This window comes from Euprymna scolopes, chromosome 5 (genome assembly GCF_053919585.1).
Source record: "Euprymna scolopes isolate OS-2025 chromosome 5, ASM5391958v1, whole genome shotgun sequence".
In the NCBI taxonomy this organism is placed as follows: Eukaryota; Metazoa; Mollusca; class Cephalopoda; order Sepiida; family Sepiolidae; genus Euprymna; species Euprymna scolopes.
Genome location: NC_136486.1, coordinates 104,638,970 through 104,659,516, shown reverse-complemented (window position 1 = coordinate 104,659,516; position 20,547 = coordinate 104,638,970). Strand labels below are relative to the sequence as shown.

General features: G+C 33.1%; 1 protein-coding gene across 1 annotated transcript in view; it reads right to left on the bottom strand.

The window, feature by feature from the left end:
* The window catches only part of LOC145276944 (ribosome biogenesis protein NSA2 homolog), a 29,782-nt gene extending 10,157 nt beyond the window's left edge, over positions 1-19,625 (bottom strand). Inside the window, exons 1-8 of the mRNA XM_080128450.1 lie at positions 19,486-19,625; positions 15,595-15,662; positions 15,109-15,174; positions 12,429-12,482; positions 10,670-10,820; positions 7,731-7,815; positions 5,005-5,099; positions 2,495-2,635 (exon numbers count right to left, since the gene is read on the bottom strand). Of these exons, the coding sequence (XP_079984576.1) occupies positions 2,495-2,635; positions 5,005-5,099; positions 7,731-7,815; positions 10,670-10,820; positions 12,429-12,482; positions 15,109-15,174; positions 15,595-15,662; positions 19,486-19,488 (663 nt within the window). The 5' untranslated portion in view covers positions 19,489-19,625. The remainder of the gene's footprint in view (positions 1-2,494; positions 2,636-5,004; positions 5,100-7,730; positions 7,816-10,669; positions 10,821-12,428; positions 12,483-15,108; positions 15,175-15,594; positions 15,663-19,485) is intronic.
* Positions 19,626-20,547: the final 922 nt, after the last annotated feature.

Genomic DNA, 20,547 nt, shown 5'->3' with positions numbered 1-20,547 from the left:
GTAATTCATGGGATTTGTAGAGTCCTTTGATGATTTAGGTATAGGGATTACTATGGCCTGCCTCCATATTTCAGGGACGTTGCCACTTTCCCAAATATCACTAAATATTTGTAGTAGGTAATCTGTAGACGTATCAGGAAGTTGTGTTATAAATTGATAGTGGATTTGATCAGGGCCAACAGCCAAGTCATGAGCTTTGCTTAGAGATACTTTCAATTCATTTTTAGAGAATGGCTGGTTGTATTTTTCTGTATTATTTGTCTGGAACTGGAGTTTTCCTTTTCTGCGTTTCCTTCCTTAATAATTTAGAGTTTTTGGAGGAGGAGTTTTTTGCAAAAGTTTCAGCAAGACAATCTACCATTTCTTTCTTGTAATTTTTTGGTAATTATAGGTCAGGTGTTTAGTAGGGTTGCTGTTACTTTTCCCTGAGATTTTACGGATCATGTCCCAGACCTTTTTATTTTTTGTATTTGTATTTATTTTTGATGCATAGTTTTTCCATGATGTTTGCTTCGATTCTTTAATGGTTTTGCGTGCTTTAGCGCTACTGTTTTTATGTTTATCAAGATTTTCTTTAGTTGGTTCTTTTTTTAATTTCCTTAGTACAGATTGACAAGTTCTGATGGCTACTTTGCATTTTTTATCAAACCAGGGTTTATTATGTTTTGGCGAGGTAGAACTTTTTGGAACGGATTCCTCAGCAATATTATACAGTGTATTGGTAAAATATGTGATATTATTTTGGTTTGGATTATTATCCGAAGTTAGTTTAGTCCGACATAAATTTTGGAATTTTTTTCCAATCAGCCTTCTCTAAGTTCCATTGGGGTATTTTGTTTTCTGGTATTGGATCATTATTTTCAAGTGTAATGGGAAAGTGGTCACTTCCATAAGAATCTTCTAGTACATTCCATTTGTAATCCAAGGCAAGTGTTGGATCACACAATGTTAAATCAATTGATGTGAATGTACCAGTTCCTGGGTGTAAATAAGTGTGTGTTTTATCATTAAAGAGATATAAGTTTTCGTTATTATATTTTCTATAGTTTTTCCCCTTTTGCTTGTTTTTTCACTTCCCCATATCTCATTATGGTTGTTTAAATCTCCCATAAGGATGTATGGCTTTGGAAGTTGCTGTATTAGTTTGCTTAAATATCTGAAGTGCTTTCATTGGGGGGGGGGGGGTATGTATAGCAAGCAAATGTTGATGGTTTTGTGGAGAGTTGCTTTCATTGTAGTAGCCTGCAGTTAAGTATTAAGTTGTATTTGACTTTGGGGTATATCATTTCTAATAAGGATTGATGTACCTCCAGAGGCTCTGAGTCCAGTATTGTGTATAGGGTTATACTGATTATAGTTCTTAATTTTTATATTGTCATCCGATTTCATAAAGGTTTCTTGGAGACAGACTACTACTGGGAGTAATTTCTCGAGTAGAATAGTGAGCTCATTTAGGTTTGCTTTTAAATCATGACAATTCCACCGGATTATATTATTTGTCTTATTTCTATCCGATATGATTCTGTGTGTCATGTTTTGTATTTTAGTTTGTTATTTAGGTGTCTTGGGTTTAGTTATCTTTTTTTAGTTCTCATCTATCTCTATCTCTTTGGATGTAGGGGGGGGTCTCTTGTTAGTGTGTGTCTCAGCTAAGATTTCTTGCTGAGGTTTTTTTTTATGTTTTGGTTTGGAGCTTTTTGATTTGCTCTGTCTTATGTGTCCTTCCCAGCTCTCGATCTCAATAAATTCAAATTTATTTTCGTTTTCAATTAATACTGTTTCTGCTTTTTGCTTATTTTGGTTTTTGGAAGGCGGTTTTGTGTTTCCCTGTTCTGCTTCCATCTTTCTTGATATTGCGCATTTGTCTCCTTTTGTCCTTGTTCGTGACTTGGATCTTTCACATTGGTTTATTTGTAGTTTTTGACAAGAAAATGAAAAATTAAATAACGAAAAAGTTATAAACACTATATTAACCACCAAATTGAGGAAACCACTTTGAAAATGGTAAAGTTAAAATAATTGCAATTTATCTAATGAAAACAATAAAAAAAATGTTAATTAAAAGAAAATTCCCTCTTTATTAAAAAATAAAGAAAAATCTGTAGTATATGTGTACCCATGACAAAATGAAAATATATTTGAAAAATCACGTAAATTGAGTAAGTAGTTTTATTTTCAAATAACTGAACCAAATTCTATCAGTAACCAAAGAGTAGGTGTCTTGTCTACCATTAGGAAAACAATTTACAAACGAACAAAGGGAGATAATTCAAATTTGTAATATTTGCTGCAATGCCTACAAATTTTCATTAATCACTTAAAAAGGATTTTCTTTATGAAAATAGAACTTGGTCAATTTACGTGATTTTTGGAAAATTATACTTTTGTTTCATCAAGAAAACAGATTTTTTCTTTAATTTGTTTTTTAATAAAGGAGGAATTCTGGACAAGAACAAAAAAAAAACGTGTATATGTTTTTATTTTATTTACTTACTTCAATGACTGTTCCTTTTGTGATGACACCAAGTGATGTATAGAAAGGAGAACTGGGGTTCTTTTTCACACTGATGATCGGTAAATTGAATGTGGCACGCAGTTCAGGATGAGTGACATGTGCTTTTTTGAAACGCAAACCCTGAATAAAGTGAGAGGAAAAAAAAGATTTATAGAAGAGAAAAGTATGAAAAAATTTTTTGTCTAAAATATCTTCATTTGTTGAAGGTAAATTTTTTCTTCTTAAATTTGAGAGCTTTTCCCTTTCCATAGTCAGTCGCACTACTGACAATAAATCTTAAAATCTACTAAGTTAAGGACGTGTGGCTTAAAGGATAAAGTACTAAGTAAAAATTCAGTTCTAAGTGACAATCTCCAAGAGAATGGACGTTCAATACTCAGTGTGGGCAATACTAAGAATACATTATTTAATAATTGAAATTCTTTTGAGATGAGTAATTTGTATACTTTATTTATTTATTTATTTATTTGCGGATTATTATCCTCATTTTTTATAGTTGTTGTTTCATGACATTTCGGACAACTATTCCTATCCCGTCGCGGTTAACCACCTGATGAAGGCCAGAGGAATAGTTGGCTGAGACACTGTGAAACAACAACTATAAAAGATGAGGATAATAGTCCACAAATAAATAAAATACTAAGAAAACAATTGCGGATTACTCACGACTTTTACCCAGTTATAGCTGACAGAATGAGAACATGCTATCCTTATGGATTACATATAGGGTTATGTTGGAAATTTCTGAGTTGAACAATATATGCCTGAAGATGGTCAAAGGTTATATCGTCTGAAACATTGTGAGAATAACACTCAAGATAATAACAGTAGTTTCAAAGTCAAGTTTGATAGAAATTGACACAAAGTCAGTCTCATCTAATATATACTAGCGGGTGTACCCGGCGTTTGGAGGTGTGTGTGCTCTTAAATAAAAAAGAAACGAGGGGGTAGGACCGAACCCGATGCCCTGAGGCGAAGTTTGAAAATAAAATGTGAAAAAAAACATGAACCGTTCGGCCAGCCAGAATGAGTTACTGAAAGATGTTTGAATTTATTTAAGTAAGAACCAAATTGACAGGTACCCGCACGGAAGTCGTAGAGCGTTACGACAACGACGTAAGCAATAGCTATTCAGCAAATGAGGTCAATGACCAGGTTTGTTTGTTATAAGCGAAGTAAAAAAAGAAAACATAAAAACGAACGTTAAAACTTAAGCGGGGGGGGGGGGGGATGGGGGGATCAAAACATCAAAAAAAACTAACGTAAGGCAAACGAACAATGTTAAATGTAAAAATCGAAAAAACAAAAAAGAAAACAGAAAAACAAACACATGAAAAGTGACTTAAATAAGCCTGTTTCGATATTAAAATTTAAAAAATCGGTGGGTACCCGGGTATTTTTGGGTGTGTGGTCGGGGGTGGATAAGCGAAGTAAAAAAAAAAAAAACAGAAAAACGAACATTATGTGAAAAATAGATTAAATAACACTGGTTCAATATTTAAATTTTTAAAAAAATCAAAAAAAAAAAAAAAAAAAAAAGGACATCTCACACCACGATTCGAACCCAAAATGTTTAGATAATGAACCAACACGCTAACCAACTGAACTAACACGACGTACATGAAATTTAGTCAGTTTTTCAACTATTTAAAGTAAATCAGGTCATGACGTCATCTGACGCATGCGTAGAACTGGTCGTCGTCACAAGAGGACCGTTTTTGTTGACCCCCCCTCACCCTCCTGTTGAAAATTGTCGATTTCAGGGTGAAAAAAATGAACGTTTTTGGCCAATTTTTCGATATTTTTCAGGCGAAGGATGGGGCTTCAATATGATACCGAGTTTGTGAATTTTCTCAAAATGTGCATTCTTGTATGTCTATAGTTATATATTTTAACATCTTTTATGCTTAAGTTTGAAATTACAAAATGCAGATATTAAATAAGAATGTTGTATAGTTATCTAACAAGGGAGAACGTCGTGTGATCGTCTAGTGGTCCAGTCTATTTGTTCATATGCCATTGTGTGTGTGCGTGTGGGATTCATGTATTTTTGAGATGCGTCGTCGATGTTGGTCCACCTCAATTCATCTCATGTTTTGGAGGGAGACTGGTACCTGCTTTGGGACGAAGATTTATTCACTCCAAACGATGAATTGGTTTTATAGTTTTTTATTCACCTTCCAGATGTCAACCGCAGAAGGATGGAAGTGAATCTCTGGCTTGCGTGGTACACGTCAGCGCCCCCGTCCCCTCCAGTGAAAGGGAGGGAACGAATGTTAAGCCATCCATCGCCTTTTATGTCTAAAACCAATCTCCTCGATTTAGCTAACCTGATCATGTGACTCACACACATCCGATCAGCTGACCCTCACTTCCTGTAAACGTGTCTACAACATAATTTACACACCTCCCTCTCTTTCGCAATCTATTCTCTAACAAGAATACACGTTCTTGTTAATTTATTCAGAAATTTTTTTTTGATTACTCACCATCGGTCGAATGAATCTTTCAAACTTTGGAGGTTTGCGTGTGAAGCCATCGCCAACAAATGTAACTTTGGTAACCATTCGCTTCCAAGCTTTCTCTGATGACAAAAAAAAAAAAAAATTAATAAATATTCAACAGTTTCTTTATACAAAAGAAAAACAGATTGGTAAATCTAATGAAAACTTATTTGAAGATTATTTTTTTATAACTAACTAGCGGGGGTACCCGGCGTTGCCCGGGTGTTTCGAGGTGTGTGTGTGCTAAAAAAAAGTTTTGGTAGGTATAAGATCGAACCCGAAGCTCTGAGGCGAAGTTGGAAAATAAAGTGTGAAAAACGTGACACGTTAACCACTTGGCCAGCAAGAAAGAGTAACTGAAAGATGCCTGAATTTATTTAAGTAGAAAGAGAATTGACAAGTGCCCGCACTTAATGAGGTCAAATAGAAATTGCGGAGTCTATATTTTCTGCAAGCGTTACGACGACATAAGCAATTACTATTCAGCAGTTAACATTTTCTGCGGAACAGTTTTTAATGAGGTCAAAAATCCGGTTTGTTTATTTTTACCCAACTTTGGAGAAAACCAGCTTCCTGTTTATTAGGGGAGTGTCCAGATGAAAGCAATTGTCTGATATGAAAAGCTGACATTGACCAAACATTTACATCACTTTCCAGAGACCACCCAGCTGTGGGCCAGGGAACTGCCAGATTTATTTGCTTCCCCACTCAGCAAATTAGGCACATGGCTGTTTTAGAGAGAGTGAAGAGGAAATGGGGACCAACTCCCCGGGGAGTAGGGGAGCTCGATAGTGACAATTGGTATGAAGGGTTTCCCCTACAGTGACCAATAACTGATTGCTACATATGGTCTTCGAGATTCATGCCCAGCCCCCGCAGGGAACTGTGGGTTCGAATCTAGTTTTGTTTTTTTTATACTGGAAAGTGAAAGAAACACGCGGCGATCGAAAAATCTCGAAAAAATAGCGCGTAAAAGTCGGGCAAATTAAATACATGTGCAACCCTTGTTCGTAACTTGTACATATTATCATTTAGACAGCATATAAAAAGTTTACAATGAGTGACTCCACCGAGCACCCCTGCAAAAAAGCCTTTTGCGGACATACAGAAAAAGTGCACACACATACATACACACACACATTTTTGCTTTTATATATATATATATATATATATATATATATATACATTAAAACATTTCAATAAACCCCAAATAGTTAACATTCATTAACAATAGAAATGTCTATATAAAGTAAAGCCTCCTTCAAGGACTATTTAAAAAAATATGGTGCCTGTCTAAAATTCCACCTAGATTAGAAACACAAAAATAAAGAAAATTAGCATGATGTATAATAATTGAGATGGAAAGAAAATATTTATTCCAAAAATCACATAAATTACTTAAGCAGTTTTATTTTTAATTATGAAAATCAAATTTTATGGAGAGAAGCCATTTTGATAAATTGCAAAAAATAAGGCAGATGCCTCAACATAACATATTTCAAAATCTGCAGGTAATTTTGACTGCATAATTTGGAAGCTAATATTGTAATTTATTAGAATTGACAAAAAAAATCAGTAGAAACCGTTGGTTTTTATCTGAAAACTCCATTTATTGATGACAAAATTTTGTTCTGAGTGTAGAAGTGGCATATCTTCAAAGCAAAAGTTTTTTTATACTTCGTTTTCACATTATAAAACAAAACAAACTAATTTTTGCACCAAAGGAGATACTTTTCAATATCAAAAGTTTTAGCTTATAAATATAAAATAAAATAAATAATTCTATTCATTTTAAAACGGCACCACTTTTATGTTTGTGAATTTTTTTAGATGATGATTTAGATGGTTCGGATTACTGGCAAGGATGTGTGTGGCATAACAGATGAAGTATTAGGTAAAATTCTGTTGTAAGTGAGATTCTTTTGGATGAAGAAAATAGACAAAATAGATGAGGAAAATAAAAAAAGATGAGGAAAAAAAAAGATGAGGAAAATAAAAAAAGACGAGGAAAATAAAAACAGACGAGGAAAATAAAAAAAGATGAGGAAAATAAAAAAAGACGAGGAAAATAAAAAAAGACGAGGAAAATAAAAAAAGACGAGGAAAATAAAAAAAGACGAGGAAAATAAAAAAAGACGAGGAAAATAAAAAAAGACGAGGAAAATAAAAAAAGACGAGGAAAATAAAAAAAGACGAGGAAAATAAAAAAAGACGAGGAAAATAAAAAAAGACGAGGAAAATAAAAAAAGACGAGGAAAATAAAAACAGACGAGGAAAATAAAAACAGACGACGAAAATAAAAACAGACGAGGAAAATAAAAAAAGACGAGGAAAATAAAAAAAGACGAGGAAAATAAAAACAGACGAGGAAAATAAAAACAGATGACGAAAATTAAAAAGGACGAGGAAAATTAAAAAAGATGAGGAAAACAAAAACAGACGAGGAAAATAAAAAAAGACGAGGAAAATAAAAAAAGATGAGGAAAATAAAAACAGATGAGGAAAATAAAAAAAGACGAGGAAAATAAAAACAGATGAGGAAAATAAAAACAGATGAGGAAAATAAAAACAGACGAGGAAAATAAAAACAGATGAGGAAAATAAAAACAGATGAGGAAAATAAAAACAGACGAGGAAAATAAAAACAGATGAGGAAAATAAAAACAGATATGGAAAATAAAAAAGACGAGAATAAAAATTTTTAAATTTACTTTGTCTTTTGCCAGTTTTGACAACTTTGAACACTTCTGTTTCACTGACACCTTTCACTTTTGGAAGTGGGACATTCCATTTACCCTGAAAAGAAAAAATATAAAAAGCTGTCATGTCTGCTCATAACTGACTTATTACCCAATCTGTCATTTAATTTACAGTTGCGACACAAGTAATTCTGACTGCAAACAGAAAGTCAACTCAAGTTTCAAAGACTTATACACAATGTAAACTCAACTAAATTAACTTTGCAAACTAAAACTGTTTTGTTTGTATTCCATGAAGTTTGTAAACGTTTGCCAGTCTCAAAAGTGTTCAATAAACTCAGGTTAGGGTTATAATTAGAAAACTAACCTGATCATAATTACTTTCATTATAATTTTGTCTCCAAATAAACATTTCAAACTACTGTGCTTTTTAGGAATAGGCATCAAGAGATTTACAATTGAGACCTAAGCAGTTCCAACTATGAAAAGAGAATGTTCAGATGCTTCTACACAATTAGAATCGAACAAACCCCAAGTTTGTAAACTAAAATTAATTTTAGGGTTAACTTAAAGTGAAAATTAAAAATAAAAAACAGTTTGGGTTGTATTGTGCCAATTGTATGATTAAGTTCATTAACGTTCACCAATCTTAGGGAAGTGTTTGGCATGATGTAAGTACTGAAAATTTTGTGGATACCTATTCCTAAAATGTACCAGACAAGAAAAAAATTAACTAATAGAAAAAGTATCACTTCATTGTTACGCTGTAACAAAAAAAAAATCTGGAAGTAAGAATAAAAACAAAAAAAAAAATCTGGAAGTAAGAATAAAAAAGGTCATTGATCTTAATTTTGATACAGAAATCAGTTCTAGCAATGAACAATTTTTTAGTAGCATATCAATCCATTTAGAGCTATTTAATGCCAAATCCAGTCACTTTAATAAAATAATTCTTTTTTCTTTTTTTTTTTTTGTAAATTAAAATTTTTCAAGTTCTTATTATTTTCAAATATTTATTCATGTTTTTGTTTTAATATACTAAGTCACCGCTTATTAAATTCCAATGGCCACTCAAGAATAAGAGTTAATGAGTGTGTCTAAAGGATTAATAACGATGGTTGTGACCAGACAGAGTTTGATTATTTAGAACAATAAGAACTTAAGGGTTACTCCACACATTCTTTCAAGTTGGGACTTTACCATTATTCAGTTTAATGCTACTTCCAGGATATGGCACAATTTGAATCGATCGAATACTAATAATACCTGGAACAACTGAAAAAGGGGTTCATACCAGTTGAAGATGCATCCTTGACAATCAGTCCAACAGTGGCTTTGTTACTCTGAGATTTGGTTTTCTTGAGTTCTGATAGATCCACCTTCCTAGGCTTTACCTTCTTTCTAAGAAAAGGTTAGTTTATTGCTAATCGCCTGCAGTGGTCATACCAAAGAATATCAATGAAGTTGCCCAGGCATGTTTTATACACCAGAGTGCACTGGAGAAGAAATGAATAAAATACTAATAGTCAAGATAAAAACTGATAAAGAAGTTTCTTGTTATTCTCATGACAGGTTCTATTTAATCCAGAAAAGAGATTCTGGCAGGTACTACTATTCCCAGCCAGAGAAGAGCTGTAAACAATGGTAACTAAGTGGTTATTCTACAAAGGCCAAAATTTCCTGGGGCACCACCACTGGATGTAGTTTAATGTTATTCCCAGAAAGGAATAAATATTTAGTGGTTTGTTCTAAATAATCAAATTCTGCCAATATTTTCAGCCAGTAGGATTACTAAAGTTAGAAGTGGATGAAGTACCATTATTAACCAGCAGAGCATTACCATGGTGGACCAAGAGAAGGTCCATCAAGCATGCACTATGATATATGGAAGTGAAACCTGGCCATTGGAGGTTGAGGATATGCATTGCATGGAAAGAAATTATATGTGATTGATATGATGGATATGAAATGTGAATCTTAAAGATAGACTTAGATCTGGTGACCTCAGAAAAAAAAATTTAATCTGGGCAATATAGAGGATATGCGCAGAACACGAGACTTCATTGGTTTAGTCACATTGGAAGAATCATACAATTCTTGAGTCAGTAGATGTAGAACAATGTAAGTAATGGGGTCAGTTGGAATGGTTAAGGAAAACATGGGAGGAAGTGATAAGGATGTATTTAAGAAAAAACGGGATAAATGAAGACCTGGCGAAAGATAAATAAGTTTAGAAGCAAATTTCTAAAAAGCTGTCCAACACATGCCAGCATGTGAAACAGACATCAAACCAAATATGATGATACACTTTCCTTTCATATTCATTTCTTGTAAGAACTATATCAATAATACTTTTATAAGCACTTACAAATAAGCAGTCACTTTCGAATCACTGATCAGTATCCATTTTATTGTCTTATTTTCCTGAAAGATCAGACATTTCCTGACAGCCTTGAGAAGCAAGTTCGTTCAAATTCACATTAAATCCTTGTTGACTGTTAGCAATCAAGCTTTCTCAAAACATCCAATTTTTCTCGCTTTCCACTTCATGGCTTGTGTTTCCTTATCCCTCAACAACAGGGAATTAGAGCCGATATGCAGAGTCTGATCGGAGTTTATTAACAGAAAAATGTTCATTGCTATGTTTAATACTTAGAATTAAATAGTAAAATATTTTAGATTTCACTAATACAGGGTGACCCCCCCAAAAAAAAAACGGGCCCCAACTTTAATTAGGCCCCGTTTCTTAGTGTTTTGTCCAAATGAAATGAAAATTTGGTCATAACTAGTTTATTATATTCAAAACATCACATCAAAACACTAGGGTCTTTGGCCTTTTTTTCTCCGTTCTACAGCATATGTTCTAGATGGCCTCCATTTAGCTTTGGGTTTTTTTTTTTTGGATCACCCTGTATTCTTAATTGAATGAAATACAGGAAACAGTAACTTACAGCTTTCTCTTTTCGCTTCTGTTTGATCATGTTGGACAATACTTTAGCTCTGCTTTGTCCTTCTCTGTCCAACAAGTAGGCTGGGACAGCTCCTTCAGGCACAACATCATCATTCTTTTGCTTGGTCTTCTTCTGTTCATGCATCTTAATTCTGAAAATTAGCAATTAGTTTCCTCAGAGGTTAAAACAAAAATGAATGCATAACAAAAAAGTTTAATAACAGACGTATTAACATTTAATTTAATATTCTATGATTATTCGTCTAGTCTTTTAAAAAAAATTTTATATCATTTTTGTTTCAATCATGGTTTTAAGATTATGATTTGGTTTTAATTATGAGTTTGAATGATAAATTTAACTTAGTGGTATGAACTGATTATCACCCGAGCTGAAACTATACAGGGTTCTACATTGCAAGTGAAACACTCACATTTGTGAGTGATTTTTCAAAGTGTCGACTTGAAATAACAAAACGCTTATCTTTTGGCGATTGTATTGCTTTCATTGACACTCTTCCAAGGCTCACTACTGAGTGAAAAATATCTTTTCAACTCTTTTTTATAAAAACAAACAAAGTTAAATTATTTAAACAATAAAAATTTAATAGAACAATATACTTTTTTTAACAAAGGCTGTTTAAAAAAAATATCTAAAGAAATTAGAATGTTTATACCTTCAAGTATCAACATAAAATTTGTTGTATATTTAGAATTACACTTATTAAAAAAACAAAATATCTTTATGATGTACATACTCGTCATGAAACGAAGATGTCATATTCTAAAAATCATGTGGGTTTGGCTAGTAACTTTTCTATTTGGCTAGTAAACAAAAATATTTAGTTGTCAAAGGTCAACTAAAGATAAATTTGTCTGTAGAGCCCTGCTATAACTCATGCTTGTTAAGGTGATGTTGTTTTAACCTCTATTTATAAAATTATTGGATGTAATTAGCTTCAAAACATTCAATACATGAGGATTTGCTAATTTTAAAATCAGAAATTGTTTTATTCAGTTAAATGAAAGATTTTCAGCAAGATAACATTAAAAGGGAAGCAACTCTTTGCCTTGATGATCTTACTTGCTCCAAAAAGATTTCACGAGTAGGATCATGTCCCTTGCACATTCCCAGAAAGATAATCTTGGATTAATATGTTACAGACCTCTCTCCAAGTAAGAGGTTTCTGGATTAAGAAGTAATTATTTTTTCACTTTGTGATGATTGATTTATACAAGACTTTTATGCAATTCTTCTTTATGTTCATTGTATATCTCACAAATAACATCACTACATGCTTACAAATTTCAAATGATCAAAATATTGCATCTTTTTTTTCAACTAGTATTAAAAGATTAAAATGGTTGACTTGTTTACGAATTCTGATGGATTTAATTTCAAAATTAAATTTTTTTAAACAAGATTTTTAAAATTTTGTTTTATTTTACACTATTAATTTCAATAAATATTTGATTAATAAATTTTATAAATATATCAATAATTCATGCAGTCGCAAGAAAAACAGACATACATAAAGCCGTCTTACAATTTTATTAATAAGGAGATGTCATTCTTAGTGAAACAATAAAATTTAATATATAAAATACTATTTTCAAGCCAAGTAGTCTTCACAATATTATTTGCAGTTAATACAAATAATCGTTATACCAGATTTTTACCATTTTTTGATAAAAAAAAATATTTCATATCAATCTAATCTCACGATAAAAAAAATAAAAAGTAAAAAAATAAAATTACTTACGTTTTCTTCATCTGCACCTTTTCAGCATGTCGCTTCTTGTGATAAAGTTTAGCCCTTAAAACAAATATATATATATATATTAATATATTCTTAAAACAAATATATATACATATTAATATATTCTTAATAGAAATTGATGTTAACTAGTACAGTTTTATAACAGCTTATTTTAATACTCAGAGATACAATATTATTTTAGTTTTAATTATGAATAATTTTTCTGTTATGCAGTAGTAAGCAAAACTGGTGTAGGCTCAGAATATGCAAGAGTTATTTCCCTTGAACTTTACTGGAAAACAAGAAATTGGACTCTTCTATTCAAGATGTTAAAGAAAAATTAGTTCCACACATGTGCGAGATTCAAAATGAGGCTTTTCTTTTCAGGCAATTAATTTTAAAATATGTCAATGTTTATCTCGCTCTACATTTTTACTTGGTATTTCACAGCTAGCCATCTTAGCATGACTCTTTTCCGTTGGCTGCAGCATTCATTCCAGATAATATGAATCGTATCTATTTTTATTTTACTCATTCTATAAATTGTTTGTTCTGGCAATTATATTTATTACAATTGTGTTTAGGGAATATTAATGTAAATATATTCGCATTTACATCATATTTTCATATTAAATTATGTCTCTCCTACATTTATCTTGAGAAATAACTATACACATGTCATCAAACAATGCCACAGCTCACACAAATAATGAAAGGCGCAGACTAGAAGCACTACTTTTAAACTCACTGTTAGAACACATCTGAACTCAGGATTTGAAACCCCAAGCCACTTACATGCAAAATGAATGCTCTGCCAACCTAATTATTCAACTGTTCCTTCATTGTTAGTTTCAAGTTTCATCATTGTCTTTTTCTTTTATATTCTGACCTAGTGCCATTCACACTAACCCAACATGCTAAACATAGCTAATGCGTGTCAGAGAAGTGACACTTGTGCATCAATATAAAAACATAAAAATAAAATATCAAATATTCCTACATTATTACTGAATGATGAAAAAACTAAAATCTTCAATAAAAAAAAAAAAAAAAAAAAATTACTAAAATCAAGATTTATCTTTGGAGTTTTTAAAAATATAAAAATTCATTCTTCTTAAATTGACAGGTCTTTCTCACATCAGATTTGAATTAGACAGTGACTAGTGCTACACAAGCTGGCTTTCTCTATAAAACTATCATTTACATTGGTTTTGATGTACTATTGTTTGAGACCATCTTTGATAGAGTCATTCCAAGTCTGCCTGCCTTTTCCTCATAAGAGGTGGTAGTGAAGTGTAACGACATGGACTGAGGACCTGGAAGTCCAGAGTTCAAATCCAGTTGTTGTGTCAGCATTCACTGTGGGTCAGTTAAACCGGCTTCTCTAACTGAATTCTCTGCATCTCATATAGACGTTGCCCAGGCATGTCGGTTTGAAGCTGTAGTCAATATCAGGTCCAGCCATTCATGGTTCCAGCAGGGCACTCCATAGAGGTGAGAACATAGGATCATATCGGTATCTTGTTTCACCGTGCTGAGCCATGCTTTCAACCCTGGAGTAAGGCTAGGTTGATGGTGACCTAGATGAAGTCATCTGTTTGCTGGCGCAGAATTTGTCCAAACCATCAGAGACGTTTTGAAAAGAGAGTCTGTTTGAGGGATGGTATCCAGCAGCGCAAACAGATGGTGACATTTGGAACAGAATTGGTGCCAGCAAACCTGAAGATGAAGACATTAGTGGTCAAAAAACTTCCAGTCTGTGCAGGTCACAAACTCATACTGGCCAGGTTTCGCATCTGTATAGGAGAATGGTGGTGACAAGAACTTGGTATATTCAAGTTTTTGTACGGAGTTTGATTTCATTTCTGGACCAGAGTTAAGGTGTGAAGGCGATACAGATATTGTTGAAACAGTTACCAATATCTTCTTCTCCTTAGCCTGTTGTGGTGACAGAGCCCAGGTATTTGAAACTTTGTACGGCACAATTACATTGATACCCCGGTTCTTGCCAGATCACCAAAATTAAGCAACGTTGTGCCTGGCCAGTACCAGATGGGTGACCATTTGGGAAGGCTGGGCACTGTATGTATCTTCTGGGAAGGTTGGGCATGCACCAGCACCCACCCTCCAAAAAAAAAAATCCTCACTATAAAAGTATCTACAAAGTTGTAAATGGCCTATGCCCTTCCAGAGGCTCAAGGCTATGGATAAATGGATTTGAAACTTTGGATCTCTTCAAGGATTTCTTCATCGAGGAAAATTGGTTGTGAATCGTTTTGGGAGAATCCAGTTCATTCCACAAAAATCACTTTCACTTAGGATGTTGGCAATCTTCTTGTGGTCCCTTCCCATAAGCATTCAGTGTGTTCTAGAAAGAATTTTGAGTAAAAACATAATTTAAAATATCTATACCACCATAGCTAGTGGGAGTCCAGCATTTACGCGCATATAACATTGCACTATGGACAAAGCTGTTGTGAATTCGATCGCGAGTAGCAAGTTATATTATGAATGATTTTCCAAAATAAATTGAGTAAAATTTATTTATGATTTCGAAAAATAAAAAAAAAATTTTTTTAAACGTAACATTAAGATAGTTGGAAAATTCTACTTGTATAGTTTAAACGAGATCCAAAACATGTATTTCAATAAATTTAAATCATATTTTTTTTCAAACACTTACTTTAATCCACGGAGTTTCTGGGCTTTGTCTGACATAATATGAGGCATACGCCCTTCCTTCTTCCTCCTGAAAATCAAAAAAATAAATACAATGAAACATAATAATCTAAACAATGAAATAAAAGGTTTCGTTTTCACCATTTGATCTCTTAAAAAGTAAATAAAATATAAATTTATACTTAAAAGAAATGACACTAAAATATTAAAGAATGTCAAAATTTTAATTATTAATATACATAAGTTATGTATATGAAAAGTATCTATTTTGTGGATTGCTAAAAACATTAGTACTTTATGGAAAACAATAAAAGAATTATCTCCCTTTGTTCTGAAGGATATAATCTTTTAATTTAATCCTATAAATCAAAATATAAACATTACATAATATTTACACATATTCATGCATGGCAATTCAAGGAAAAAAAAAAATTATTAAAAAAAATTATTTAAAAAAATATATAATTTTAAGTGTAAACAAATAATTTACTTTTTTTCTTCATAATCCAGACGACGTCCATGCCGTTTCCGGTGAAGTTCTATATGTTCGTTCTGTGGCTGTTTTAAAATAAAAAATTTTTTTAAATTAGTTTCTCAAAAAACAAAATCTGAAATTAACTTATTTTTATAGAATCATTTTAGTCTTCAAACGAAGAGCGATTCTATAAAATTACCAATTTATTTTTATACTCCAATTTAGATTCACAAATGAAATATCTTAGCATCTACTATGCATTCTTTATACAGCATAATCAGATTGACACACCAGTGGCCATTAGATCACCAAAGTTAAGCAACATTGAGCCTGGTCAGTACAAGATGGGTGTGTATTTGGGAATACCAGGTGCTGCATTTGTATATGTAGACACCTCCCTGCAAAAACTAATGTCGTCATCTCCCCATACTGGGATATATATGTGATTGGGATCGCTTGTGAATTTGATATTCCCATGATACTTCCTCCCTTGGAAGAAGCTGGTTCAACCTAATTAAGTGAATGCCGCTTCACTACTACTAAGCATTCTGTTTATCTTAAATTATTTTTGTCTCTGAAGTGTTGAAATTGAACTTTTTAACTGCCGAATACCATTTTGTGTACAAAAAAAAAAATCCATCGTTCTTTTCTCCCTCTGACACACAAGTTAACCATATGAAATAAAAAAATGTCTTTTTTTTTCATATGACTCCAAGTGAGCAAAAAAAGAAAAAAAAGCTTCTCTTTAAAGAAATACAAGCTTTTTATATGTTCAAATTCGACATATGCAAATTAAAATGTGGTCGAACTTGAGCATGTCGCCTTTCATATCCTATCAGTCGGGTTTCAAGTATCACACACGCCACCCTTTGCTGCTTGTTTTTGTGACTGCTATCAGTCTTAGATTTCCTAATCTTGGAAGCAGTACAATGTGTTCCGACTGTGAATTTACATTTAGTCTATGTTTATTATTTAAAAAAACTCTAGCATTATCAAAGTGTTCTATTTCCAACTACCGAGGGGTACCCGGCGTTGCCCAGGTGTTTGGAGGTGTGTGTGGAAACTCGGGGGGGGGGGTAAAAAAAAAAGTAAGTATGAGGATCGAACCCGAACCCTTGAGATACAGTTGTAAATTAAAGTGTGAAAAAAATAAAGTGCAACGTTAACCATTGCCCCACCGCGAGATGCTAACGGAAACACGTTTGAATTTAGTAATTACTTGGATTTGGCAGGTGCCCGTTTTAATGAGTTAATGAGGTCAAGTTTGACTGCGGGACAGTATTTCATTTACTGCGGGAATGCTTCCCAAGATGTTATAGGAAAAAGACTAACCCACATGCGGCGAGCGACAAATGTTGAATATTTATCTTCCCGAAATCGAGCAAATTAAATAGACAGGCGAGCTTCGTTGTTAAGATATTACGATTTATATGTGATATAAAAAGTTTTAAAAAGTTGCGAACCGACCGATCGCTTCTCTGAAAAAAGCCTTTTTATAGACATACAGAAAAAGCAAACACACATACATACATTTTCGCTTTTATATTTATAGATTATCCAGCGAGAAATTCTTCGAGACCAATGAAATTATTTTTATCCTAACTTAGAGTGCCCCTTTGTGCCGTGTTGGAAGTTTGGGAAAAGTCTCGAGTTGGACTTGTACCAATGTTTCTCACAATCCTGGCCATAGCTAGAAATACAATATGAATGATTGAGGTTGAACCTTTTTCTCTTCAGAATTCTATTTTTTTGTTTCAAGCTTCTGCTTAAGGTTAAAGTTAGATGGGATAGAAAGAGAGACACTTATTCAGTTTACAAGCTGATCTTCAGCAACTTTGCATTCGCACCTTTCAACAGAAAAGCAGCCGGAAGATGTCAGATTGCCAGATGATTAATTCAAAATGTGAACTTCATCCTCCTTCCCTTGTTAAGAATGGTTTTCTGTTTAGAATGCCATTCTTAACATTGACATAGCATGTGGAAAGATATTTTTTGATGAAAAAAAATGTTCTTGATTTAATGAATTTTACGCTTTCGTCAAAATTTGTCATCTTTTGAAAGTTGATTGGCTAACTGCTTAAGCATCTTTCAGCTGCTTATGTAACCCGCCAGAAGATGATGAAGTTGTCAGAGACTGAACTATAAACTGGATTAGTATCGAAAAAGATTACATTTGCATAGAATTCAACAAAAGGTAGAAATTGCAAGTTTTGGGGCATTTCAGGGAGTCAGGTATGAGTTTCCTGCCTCATCATGGTGCATTTAATTCTAGGGCTTTTTAAACTCAAGTTATGATAGACTTTTAAATGAAAGAGTCTTGTCACCTATTATTTTTCGGTAATAGAAGGCTTGGCGCTTTTACACTATTGGGACGGAATTTCGAAAATCGTAATACTGAATTTCACATGAAAGCAATGGTATCTACGTATTCCGCATATTTTTAAGATGATTATATCCAAAAATTACGAAAATCGATAAGGTAGAAAATTATTTATTAAGATAATAAAAAATAGAATTGGATGAAAACGATCGTAAGACACAGGAGAGTTCAAAATTGAGGTAATTTTCCGTTTCGATTTGAACAAGATGGCGGCAATTTTACCTGCTACCACGATTAAAGTTGCTTTTTTTTTCTTTTTTTTTTTAAATAATTCAGTACTGTTCAGGTAATTCCGACTGCATAATTTGGAGGCTACCACTGTAACCTATTAGAACTGACAAAAAAAATCAGTTGAAATCATCGTTTTTATCTGAAAACTCCATTTATTGACTACAAAATCTCGTCCCAATAGTGTAAAAGCGCCGAATTCCTTCAAAAGGCATACGCCCCACTTTTATTATGCACCCCGGTTTCATTTCTTCTTACTTAAATCTCACTTTAATTTCGAGATCAACCTGCTTGTTTTTCGGTAAGCAATCTGCTTCAAGGGTTTCGCTAATTTTTACTAGATTTTATTTAATTTCTTTCTTTTTGGTTGCCCCACTCATAAAATTATGAATGATATTTTGTAAATAAAACCAATTTGAAACCACCGGAGATGGGGAAGATAGTCCATAAAGTAAATGTGGTATTGTGGCGACTGCTAAAGTGAAAGTGGATGAACACATGTCAAAAGAATGAAAGAACAATACTTGTACGAATGAGTAAAAATGAATGTAGTTAAGAGTTATAGACAGGACTACAACCCCAACACAAATGGCGTTGTATCTAATTTATAAATGAAATAGGTGAAATGACGCAAAATAGTCCTATCATCCAGGGGTTAATATTATGCAAACGGTAAATTTACGACGTGTTTGGATATCAGATTCGTTGTCAGCGTCCCCGAAAACACAACTAGAAGGTTTGGCGTTGTGCTACAGTTTAAATAAATATTTACAAAAAAAAAAAAAAAAAAAAAAAAACGTAAAACTTTAAGTTAAATTAAAGTTTTAAAATAGCGCGGTTCAATAAGTGCACAAGCACCCTGAAAACATTGGTAATCGATAATTCAATAACGATCGCCAATAATATCTTTTAGTGTGCGCAGGGACTGAAAAAAAAATCGTTGAATAAAAAGTTCAAATCTTTACAAAGTTAAAAAGCAAAACACAATTAATCCAAAATATAGACGAAAAAAATGTGACATTTTCAATGCTGCGTATTCTTTCTACAACTGAACGTATTACCGTTATAGACATTATTTAATTTCAAAAAAAATATTTGGGCGTAAAACAGAAATTAAATAAAACAAACTATTTCTTTATTTACTAGTAAGTAAAAAAGTATGATATGACACGTGCGTTTGGTTTTTTTTTTTAACACACACACACACACACAGAATATTTACAAATACTACACAAAAACTCGACGTCTATATTTGAAATGATTATTCTAACATAATCTACACTTAAAAAATTACTTACCATGTTTGTATTTTATCCAAACGATCAGGGATATTTCTGAATTAAATGATCTCAAGCTTATCTGCAAAAGTAAACACGTACCAGTAGCGTAGGTACGGTTAAAAAGGAAGTATGCTTTGCGCATGCGTAGATGTACCGGAAATAGATTTTCCAGATTATTTCCCCTTAAAGGCTTACTATTTATTTCCTTTTCACTATTAGAATATATTGTTGGTTAATTTTTTATGTACTTTCTGTTTGTGATTGTGACTAGTTAAGTTAAATCCGGGAAAGGATTTTGATCCTCGACCTCAAAATCAACAGATTAGCGTATTCCAGTAATAATCTAGTTGCTGTTGATTGCAGTGTGAAGCTAGTTCTGTGCAGTTCTAGGAGGTCCACCCTACCAGGTTTTGCCTCCTTTCTTTGAGAAGAGGTTAGTTTATAGCTAATCGCCTGAGGCACCTTTACTGGGTAATACCGACGGTGCTGCCCAGGTCAGAATGACCCTCCTCTGGACGCTGATTTCTTAATCCCACTTTCTGATCCTGGTGTCAGTGTTCTTGCAGTGGGAGAGAATTAAATTATTTAAATAATGTTAGTTAGATCCAATTATTCTCCATACCTCTTTTTTAGCCTTTGAAATACATTTCATATGTATTATTTTTGAATAAATAATATTGGAAGATCTGACACAAAGCCAGAAAAGTGTGATTTGAAAAGCCAGTGTCCCAGAGGAAGGACACTCTGACCTACAAAAAATGCATGGGCAGCCCCATCAGCATTCTTGACGATTAGCAATAAACTAAACTCTTCTTAAAGGGTGAGAAGGCAAAGCCTCGGAGGATGAACCTTCTAGAACTGCACAGGACCATACCTCAGCCCAAAAAGAACAATCCATTTCAAAAATGGTATAGACTCTGGTAGCTTGGAGGCTTGGGGAAAACTTATAACTCCTAATTATATACAGTTTTGGTGGTGGGTTTAATGATATTAGTCTATCCTCATTGGGGGTTAGGCAGTATTTCTGATGTCCTGAAATGTTCTAAGAAATGCTGGCAGGTCCAATCATGGCAAATTTGG